This window comes from Haliotis rufescens, unplaced genomic scaffold, assembly GCF_023055435.1.
Source record: "Haliotis rufescens isolate VD_foot unplaced genomic scaffold, xgHalRufe1.0.p SCAF_14, whole genome shotgun sequence".
In the NCBI taxonomy this organism is placed as follows: Eukaryota; Metazoa; Mollusca; class Gastropoda; order Lepetellida; family Haliotidae; genus Haliotis; species Haliotis rufescens.
The window spans coordinates 29,738,379-29,749,411 of NW_025963824.1; the positions used below are offsets into that span (position 1 = coordinate 29,738,379).

Here is an 11,033-nt window from a genome sequence, read left to right on the forward strand (position 1 = left end):
CTGGCTTTAGCGTTCATTACGCTGAAGACCCGGGTTTCGATGCCCCACATGGGTACAATGTGTGAATCCCATTTCTGGTGTCCCCCGCTCTGATATTGCTGAATATTGCTAAAAGCAGCATAAAACCAGACTCACTCACTCACACACTATCTCGTTACAAAATCCCAGGCATAGATGCTTAAATTGTTTGCCGGGGGGCTGAGCCCTGATGGGATGTAAGAGTTGTTCTTATTTGTCCCCCTTTGTTTCAGATACGGAGAACATCCGATTTGTATTTGCGGCGGTGAAAGACACCATACTTCAGTTGAATCTGAAGGAGTACAATCTGGTCTGAAGACGGGTTGAGCCGGGCAGCTTAAAGTTGGCAATTAACGTCTTTTTGTGAAAGTGTCCTTGATCGCTGATCGATTCATGATGCAGTTGATTCAGCCAGTACTACTGGTGTCGCCATTACGTCAAGTCTCCTTTGACCTGCACAGTCCCCCCCTCCCCCCCCTACCTTGAAACGATTGATTCCTGTGCGTACATTGTGAACGCAGATGATCTGTGACAAGCGTCTATCTCTGTATCTCTCTCGCACTTGCCATCATCATCAATATAGATGGATGTTTGTGATATTATCTACTGTCCCAGTCAGAGGATGACCACGTTACCAGTTTGACGCATGGAGACTGTTCGGCTTGGAACATGGGCTGGGGAGGGAGGGAGGGGATGGGAATGAGGTTTTGAAGCCATGTAGCATCGTGTAGTGGGGTTTTGGCTTTCTCCGACAGCACAGAACTACCACTCGCCCAGGATCCGCGCCAGAGTATCAGTCAACCTTCATTCAACCTGTTTTCTTCCTCTGTCACAATTTTTTTGTTTCCACCTGATTGCAAGCCACGTGTGACACCCCGTCTGACTGGCAGACGCTAAGTGGCAGCATCTGTTGTTATTGTTGTTGAATACAAAACCATGGACAACTTTCTGCCATTTTGATAATTCAACAACACAACCACCTCTTTCTTACCCAGCTGGGGTCGTCATCTCACGGACTGAAGGTACGATCCAGGAAATGTCGAAGAGGGGGAGGGAGAAAGGAGAGCGGGCCAGTCGCACTTAGCGACTGTTTTTAAGTGCGACTGATCTATTTCCAGCTGTCTAGCTGGCACTGAAATTTACTTGAAGGGCATGTTTATTTGTGAGTCCACACCGAGGTGAAACTGCTCAGCAGAGGGCCCAGGATCATTTAGAAGGGCTTGCAGGCATGTGGGAGGTCGACCTTGACCCTCCTGTGTCGTCATGGTAACAAGTTCACAGAGGAGGAAGACGTGAAATACATACTGACTTTGTCCCTCTGAAGGTGTATACAGGGGCACAGTACGGATCGTCTACGACGCCTGCACGTCGTACAGTTCCCACTTGTAGGTACAGAAAATTGTACATAGCTTTTAACAGTGGACAACACTTGTGTTTGTTCCTTAACGGAAAATGTGTCAACTTCTTATGTTTGTGGTGTCAGCTTGTGTTTATATCTAAGTACAACTCCCCAGTGGCTGCGTGCTCTGAGCAATACACCAGCAACCCGTTTTGTTTACCTTTCTAACCAGCCTCCGCCTTGTTCACTGTCGTGAACAGGGTCAGTGTAGGTCAAATTACTGAAATTGGACATCACCTTTTCTGTGGTGTATTTCTCCGAGCACTTAGATTGCAAACACTGATCACTACTGACCATGAGAATGATAATGTACGTGCAAAAGAGGACTGTATAGTAATTGTTGTGTGAAAAGTTCTTATGTATAACTGTGCTGCCACAATTTTCATACCACCTGGATCTAACAGGCTGTTATTCGCTTTTGATACATATTGACCCTCTATGTGTAAGAAAAGTAGTGTTAATATTTTGATGTCCAGATGTGTGAATGTTTATAATTATTATGGTGAATTTGATTATAATAATTATTATTATTACTATTATTGTAATTATGATGGTTTATCACCGTGGAGATATCCCAAGAAGGTCTGATTCAGCACATGGGTGCCTCGTGGAGCATCTTGTCTCACGGCTGTGGAGTCAGAACCGAAGGACTTCGGGGCTGTGTAGTTGTTCTAGCACTGACCAAGTTGACCGGCGTCCAGGGCTCTCCAGGAAATATGTGCTGGAAGGAGTACCCTTTGGACAGGATTCGCATGAGTGACACAAACCAACTATTTGTCTTGTGACCGGCATTTTATGCTTACATTTTGAAAATGGCTGTATCTGGCATTTAACAATTGACTGTGTCCTGGGCTTATGATACACGATGAAGGAGAGGTGCAACGTCCCCCTGTTGTCCAAGCCTACCCCATTGACCAGAAGACCAAGGCTAGTGGCTGTCTGCAGACCGTGTGTTGACTGACCATGGCTCAACACTTCAATACTGCCACAGGCTGCTGTTTCTACAGTCATTGACTGCTCTAGCAGTTGGTGGAAAACCAGTGATAGCAATTTTTGTCAATAATTTTTGGTTTGAAAGAAACTGATATTGCTTCGTATCACAAGATATTCATATATCCTAGACTTATTGTGTGTTTGGATGAGAGTTGTCTCCCTTTGACGTTTTTACTTTGATAGAATTAGTTTGAAATTTCGAAAAGATCATTTTATGCCAAGGCTCGAGTTTGAAATGGCGTGTTTGCTTCTTTGTTATTTTCCATTGTTGAAAAGGGGGAAGGGGAGATAATAGTTTGAAAGGGAGACAATCCTTGCCAAATGAAATTTGTAATGTATGTATACGTATGCATGTGCAATTAGAGTTGTGCCCCTTGACTACTGGATGTGTTGTATGAGTGTGTGTGCATGTGGCCTTTATTGAGGTGTTTGTCTCCCTGTAGATCCGACAACCGATACTGGCGGAAGGACTTCATGGGTGAAATAGGCACAGAGCACACACAGTTATGACCACAAGCCTGCATTCTTTCTACTGGCTTATCAAAGCTATAAGGCAGCATACAGACTCTGAGAAATTCACTTAGGTCAGTTTCTGACTCTAGGCAAAAAGTCACCAGCATGCATGGGTTAGAATAAAGTAGCTGGTAGCACATCCAGTAACAATACCTCCATTGTGCAATCTACTAAGCCTTATCAAGATGGGTCGTTTAAATTTAGCTGTTTAATCCCGTTCATACTTAAAATTGACTTAATTTTTTTTCCGTACTTTTGATGACGTTATTACTGTTGGTGTAAAGTATCCAAATTGAGGTAACGTTATAAATCTTTGAGACTCCAAATGACAGGTGTTTTCCAAATGGACTCGTCCTACTTAAACTAGTTAGATGGTTCTTTTTGTACTGATTACCGAATTCAAATTTTCACATGAACTAATATCTATGCTGACAACTCCCTACTATATGTTCTTTGCGTGTATGATGACTTGTGTATTTCTGTTGTACGTAGTAGTGTTTCTAATTGGTTTCATCAGAGCTGAATTCAGACGAATTTGAAAACCTGAGCATTTGTATGTGTGTGTACATTTTATATCAGAATTAATCCAGCATGAATGTCGTGAGCCCTGAGTTGCTTCTGTATGTGAATTACTGTAAGTCAAGACTTTTTCAAATTTACGCAATTGCCTTTGGACTAGACAAAATTGTCACCCTCAAACCATGTGTACAGCTTCTCCAGGCCGACTGTTGTCACAGAGAGCTTGTACAGCTTCTCCAGGCCGACTGTTGTCACGGAGAGCTTGTACATCTTCACCAGGCCGACTGTTGTCATGGAGAGCTTGTACATCTTCACCAGGCCGACTGTTGTCACGGAGAGCTTGTACATCTTCACCAGGCCGACTGTTGTCACGGAGAGCTTGTACATCTTCACCAGGCCGACTGTTGTCATGGTGAGCTTGTACATCTTCACCAGGCCGACTGTTGTCGTGGAGATGTGATACACATGGCTGTATTTTAACTTTTGCAATTGCATAAGAAGGTAGATTTAATTCGTTCGGTGAAGTGTGCCACCTGTAGACTCCTCCAATCATTAGATGTCTGTACACAGTGTGTGTACCTGTGTTTAACACAAGCCGGGAGAGAGCTTCATGCATGTACAGCGATTCAACTTGATACATTTGTGTATAAATATATAAATACCTTCTTCATGTCTGTGGGAGGCTGAGTGATTGTGTCCCGTTTTAGAATAATTACTCGTAACAGGTGGAAGGTAAGTAGCGACTTTTCTACACGGAACATTCACATGATGTGCTCAACTAAGCCACTGGAATATAGCCCTGTTACCACTTGTCACCATGGGAGGAATGGTATTGTATGTACTCTGTAACACCGCACACAAGTCTGTTCAGTTGCCAGAGTCCCTTTGGATTTGTGGACGATATTTGAGATTTTTATATCTGAGAAAGGATGCTCGTTTGTCCTCTCCCAGCGTTTGGTTTCTTGAGACTTTTGGGTTTTGGAAGAGAAAATGGCTGAAACATTGCTAAGAGTACAGCTTGTTTTCCATTTGTGCTGCCTGAACCGACTTGTGTGTGGCTTTCTACAACTCGCATCATTTGATCATGACTGATGTTTCTTCATGGAATGCATCCTGTATTTGTGGCTTACTTCTGGTGATTGAGTGATAGGTCCCATGGCTTCGGTAGCAGCCTGTGTGTTGATTTCATTGTTTAACTAGGTGTTTGTGATTGCAAGGGGAACAGTTGTCTCCCTTACATAGTTCTACAGAGTTGTGTCCCTTTACACTGCCCACTTTTGTTGCCATTGCCAAAATGTAGTGTGGAAAATAGGACACTGTTTTGAAACCCATGTAATTCAATTTAAATAACCTCCTGAACAGTAATGTCAAAATTGTCTCGGACCTCAACTACGTTTTGAGAGAAACATAATCACCCATCTTTGTATTGTGGTATATATGTTAGTGATAATGCGATGTTACTTTAATTGACCTAGTTCAATCCCAGAATAACTACCAACAACTAGTGCCTAGCGTTATCTGTTTGTCAACTCTTGTGTCGCAACCATGGACTTGTTCATTATAGGAAGCAGGATCTTTTTCTGTGCCAGTGTCCTATTGTTCAATAGTGTAACTGTGATTTTGTAACAAGTTTGACATGTTTGTTTGAATGGGCCAGGTGCAACATATATTCTTTCTGCTAGAGAGACCTGGATTCCCCCTTCGTCCCACACTGGTTGGATCTAGTTGAGACTGGTCAGATCTAGTTGAGACTGGTCAGATGCACCCAATGGTGTCTCTTGATCAGTGTTGCCATGAGGTGACATGCTAGATCTTTGCTGTTATGGGACATCCGGGGTAAAGCAGAGCCTCTCTTGATAATATTGGAGCAGTTCACACTGAAATGTAGGGACTATTTGAATTATTTGGATTTTGCATAATGTAGGTACAACTCGAGTGTTTGAAACTGTTTTTCTAGTCTTGAGGGAACGGTGGGTCAGATTTACAAATTATGGAAGATGTTCTTCTAACTTTAGACCCCCCTGCCTCGCAGGTAAAGTTAGGAGTGCCATTTCAAAATTTGAAAATCTGAAAAGTAACCTCGGTGACTTGATTTTGGAAGACGCCATAATGGACGAAATCTCCTTTAATAAACCCCCCAACAAATAAGACTGGAAATAGCGAGTAACGCCTCTGGACAATGACAAGGGTGCTGTTTTGTGAGGACCAGGATGGTGTCCTGGAGCCAGTGAAGTGTCCTTTTGGGCAGCATGGCATCACTGTGACCTTGGACACACATGGCATCCTGGTGACCTTGAACTTGCAGGACATGGTGTGTTAGGATTAACATGGCATCATGGCACCCTGAGACTGACGTGAGGCTACAGTGCAATATGGTGATTACTGTTCCCAGCTTTCTGTTGGTCAAGCTGTCCCATCAATAGAGGAAGTTGTGTCCCGTTTCTGAGTGGTAATCTGCATAATTTGACCAAGTGCTTAACTTGAATCTCATATTTCATGGTGTTTTGTCCAAACATAATACTAATGCGATCTCAGAAAAAGATGTCTGCATTTTGTTGGAAAGCTGGAATTTTTAAATCCCCGACTTGTAATGGCATTTGTTCTAGCATATTTGAAACAGAGTTTGGGAACAGATTGGGAGGCATAGAAAGTGTTAAATGTGCAACTGACAACCTACTGTAAATTTGTATGTAATATGAAATGCTTGTTTATTATTTAATAATTGGAAGTTTGCTCAATATGAACTGCATTTTGTAGACTGATTATGAATATTGTTACTTGGAGGCAGCAGTATCAGCTGTGTCTCTCCCCCCACCAGTTGTCTCCCTTGGCCTGGCTACTTGCCGTGGCCTGTCCAGTCTGTTGCTCTGTATAAAGGCTCAAGTTTGCACTATCTGGTTATTTCACAGTGTTCATTTTCTCTGTAAATGTATTTGTACCACAGTGCATGTATGTAAGTATGTATGTATGTATTCTCGGGGTCCTGTTGCTATGGCAACAGGTACTCTGTTCAACAAGTTTCTGGGATTTGTTTTGCATATTGAAGAGCCATTTTAAGCTCCAATATGGAGTACCAGTGGGTTAGACGCGGACCCTATCAGGTGATCATTGTATTAAGAGCAGACAGTGTTATTAATGTTGATAATCATGGTAGGGAATGTATTTTGTAGCGCTTTTTGTAGTCTCGTTGCCATGGAAACGTGATGCATGGGTGCGTCATCAAAAACTCTGTTACGCAATTTATCTTATTGACTATGCGCCAATGATGTGTCATTTTGTTTGAATGATGTGAAAATAATCTCATTTTTTAAATACAACATTAAAAAGTGGCACTGACTTCTGTGTTTATTTGTGTTTATTATCGAAGATGGATGTTTACTCAGAATGTTGTGGAGTGATGTTCAAGGTGTCACGGACAAGCAATCGTTATTCAACATCATTTCAAATGTTCAGTTTAGACTCTGGCTATGGGTGGGAGGCACGGGTGGCCCAGTTGGCTAAGGCGCCGCAAATCGCTGTACAGAATTGCGTCCCTGGACAAGCCAAAAAAACTATAATTGTGGGTTCGAATCCCGGTTCGCCCCGATTATGTTTCTAGGTTTGTCAGCACCTTACCCGTGCTCGTTGGTTTCACGTAATTGGTAAACGTCTGAGACCTGCATCACTTCGGGCTTTCCTCCCACATTAAGCTGACACGCCGTGATATGACTGGAATAATGTTAAAAGCGGCGTTAAACCCAACTCGTTCACTCATTGGCTATGGGTGGTTGCATGTCGGAGATGGGTGTTGTGTAGCCCTGTAATTCAAGCGTTGGTTTCTCACACAGGATCTGGCTTCGATCCCCACATACATACAGTGTGGTCTTTCTGTTAAAGAAGTGGCTCATCAAGAGTAAGAACGAGTATATTTCTCTTAATGCGTATAATGCATGGAGTCAATTATTTGAATCCTCTCGAATGTGTTGAAAGTGGGCAAACCACGTCACAACACCGCATGGATGATCCAGTGCTTTGAGAACCATGAAGTTCCGGAGTAGAACAGGTCTTCAGCAACCCATGCTTGCAGTGAAAGGCGACTATGCTTGTCGTAAGATGCGAATAAAGGGATCGGGTGGTTAGGCTCGCTGACCTGGCTGATTCATGTCATCGTATCCCTATTGCGTGTATCGATGTTACATGATGTCAATCACTGGATTGTCTGGTCCAGACTCGATTATTTACAGACCGCCGTCATACAGCTGGAATATTGCTGAGTGCGGCGTTAAACAACAAACAACAAACAACAACAACCAGTGCTTTGATCCTGTGCCGTTACCTCCCTTGTTCAAATCCCTGATTTGTGATGCATGGGTCACATTTGTTAATTTTATGGTCATACAGATTTTCCAAACCAATAATTTATGGTCGGTCGAAATAGCAATACATTTTTAATTTTTTTTATTTGATATAATGTGTTTGGTTCACACAGATTAGTGCGAAATAAGGGAAATACTGTGCAAGTGTTGGTTGTTAAGTAGTTTACAGCAATTTATAGTGGTAGAGCGTCCGCCCAGAGAGCGGAAGGTCCGGGGTTCGATTAAAAACCATACCAAAATTCGTTAAAAGATGGTACTTGTTGTTACCTTGTCTAGCGCTCGGCATTATGGGGCTAAAACAAGTCCGTATACTCTGAGAGGGGTCTTCACGTTAAACTGCTGTATGGTATGGCATGGTGAGCTAGCAGTATAAATCGGCCGGATAGTACAAGCAGCCACACGCACACACGAGCATGCATGTCGCTAAATAAATGCAATAATCTTGGACGCGTCGTTAAACCAATTTTCCCGTCACCTCGCCTCACAACAGAGGCAAAGGGGTTCTAAATCATTTACAGTGACCGAAACAATGCCCAAAGCAGTATCAGACGAAACTATAAACCGTCCTATTTATTGAACTCCAGTACATATGACTGTATATTTCAAATTCATCATGTAATATAGTCCGTAAAATAATATATCATATGATGGCTAGTTATCCATGCGATGAAGCACATCTAGGACTCGTGTCTCCTGAGGCAAGTGACTTTGTTCGAAATATGCCCCTGTTCACCCAGCAGTAAATGGGTACCCGGTAGGATGAGATGGTATTCTGGTTGTTAAGCTTCTAGCACCTCACAGGCAGCTTAGGTTGCATGATCCACAGGGAGCTGAGAATGAAACAGTCGAATGTGACACACACTGATCCATTGACCGGGGTAAACATGTTAGCACTTTGAGCATACACGTTGTGTTAGGAGTTGAGCGCAATATGAGTACACACATTTTTATTATTACATGGTTTCACGATCCGATAAATATGTAAATGAGGCCATCTAGCAGGAACTACTTTCAGTAAGCTCTGTAAACATATGTTGTGTATACTTTCTCAACAAACTATAGCAAAATGTTTCCTAAGTGATTAGTTAGTGGTTTCCCGAAGTGCAAGGGCTTATGTAAACAAACATGGCTGCAAAACATTTGGCACCATGCCATAAAAGGACTCAGGGCTTGTATTCCTATGCAGTTTTTGTGAATAGCAATATGTCTTTAGATTCCAGACCCGTGAAGATTCTGGGGTAGAATAGATCTTCAGCAACCCACACTTGCCGTAAAAGGCGACTATGCTTGTCGTAAAAGGCGACTAACGGGATCGGGTGGTCAGGCTCGCTGACTTGGTTGATGCGTGTCATCGATTCCGACTCGATTATTTACAGACCGCCGTCATATAGCTGGGATATTGCTGAGTGCGATGTTAAACAAAAAACAACAACAACAACAACAACAACAACAACAACCAAAGGCTGATGCACATGCGTTGTATTCCTCATACACACAGTCTGCTAATAATCTCTATAATGTTTCTTCCATCATGTCTGTATCTAGGATTTCAAAACAAGTGCCAGTGGCAGGCAAATTTGGGATTAAACAGTATTTTGTCCTGTAGAGGAATTTTTTAATCCTTTCTCACAAATCTTTTTTAAAAACATTCGTGCACAAACCAATTTTTGAATTCCCTACATCAAACTTGCTAGAACTGTCAACAACTTTGTGCCTACCTTTAAAGGTTAGAGAAAAAATAACGTCAATTACGTAGAGAGTAAATACCTGGTTTTGCCATCAGCATTGGTGTACAGTACTTATTATTATTAGCAACAAAAGACAAGACTGTTTCTTGCGATTGTCTTAGCGAGACATGGCGGTGACGCTAGGGGAAGGGAGGTAATTGGGATTTTATACGCGTTTTATCCACTATGATATATACCTTCCCACCATTTTGCAAATTTCTTGACACCGTTTTGAAAAATCTGCATGAAACGACCACACATATTTTATAACGAAACGTGAATGCGAATTGTTTTCCGTTACAGTAATTCGCATATTAACCACTCCTTTTTATTATATTATCCCGGGTTAGGGTTTGCCTGGTCGTCTTCACTGGTCAGAGTTGCGTCCCTTTGACACGCCCAAAACGTATGATCGTTGGCAATAATCCCAGTTCACCCGATTATGTTCTAAGTTTGTCAGCACCATACCCGTGCTCGTGGGTTTCACCAAAGTGGTCAATGCATGTCATATCTCATTTGCGTAGATCTCCGCTCATGTCAATCACATGATTGTATTGTCCAGACTCGATTATTTTCAGCCCGCAGTCATATAGCTGGAATGTTGTTATGTCAGCGTTTAACAAATCTATAAAATGATGTGAGTTTTGAAATGACCGCTTCTGATACTCTTCGACAACTGGTATATATACTGATACAAACTGAAAACGCATAATTAACTGACCTGTGAAGATCCGGGGTAGAATAGGTTTTCAGCAACCCATGCTTGTCACAAGAGGGGACAAACGGGATCGAGTTGTCAGGCTCGCTGACTTGGTTGATGCATGTCATAGTGTCCCAATTGCGTGTATCGATGCTCATGATGTCAATCATTGGATTGTCTGGTCCTGACACGATTATTTACTTACCGCTGTCATACAGCTGTAATACTGCTGAGTGCGGCAAAAAAAACCAACCAGACATAATTCAACTCGAAATGAATGACAAGACAACGATTTTGACAGTTTCAGTTTCTCGGAACACAACAAATGAGATTCAAAAACCTAACGACGACATTGTTGTGTTTGATTATCTCTTACTAAATACCCAGAACGACTTAGTATTTAATTCTTGTGGCTAGTTTGCCAACTGTTATATAAATTCGAATATGCGTTTTCAAAGTATGTCAGAAAACAAATACAATCAATTCATAAGAAAGGAAACAAATGGAAGTAATTAATATATATTATGGGTTTAAAGTAATTCAAACCTCCTCGGTCAAAACTACAATCGTTTCGCCCGCACCTATGACAAAGCTGCATGCTTAGTTTGTTGTTGTTGTTTCTTTGCTGTTTAACGGCACTCAGCAATATTCCAGCTATATATATGACAGCGGAAAGTAAATAATCGAGTATGGACGAGATAATCCAGTGATTGACATAATGAGCATCAATCCACGCAACTGGGATTCGATGACATGCATCAACCAAGTCAGCGAACCTGACCACCCGATCCCGTTTGTCGCCTCTGAAG

The 11,033-nt window shown here is 42.2% G+C and overlaps 1 protein-coding gene across 3 annotated transcripts in view; it reads left to right on the plus strand.

Annotated features, from left to right (window-relative positions):
- Window positions 1-6,778, plus strand: part of LOC125379166 (guanine nucleotide-binding protein G(q) subunit alpha) — a 41,078-nt gene extending 34,300 nt beyond the window's left edge. For all 3 annotated transcript variants that reach the window (XM_048395255.1, XM_048395257.1, XM_048395256.1), the window contains exon 9: window positions 252-6,778. In XM_048395255.1, coding sequence (XP_048251212.1) covers window positions 252-334 — 83 coding nt within the window. In that variant the 3' untranslated portion in view covers window positions 335-6,778. The remainder of the gene's footprint in view (window positions 1-251) is intronic.
- Window positions 6,779-11,033: the final 4,255 nt, after the last annotated feature.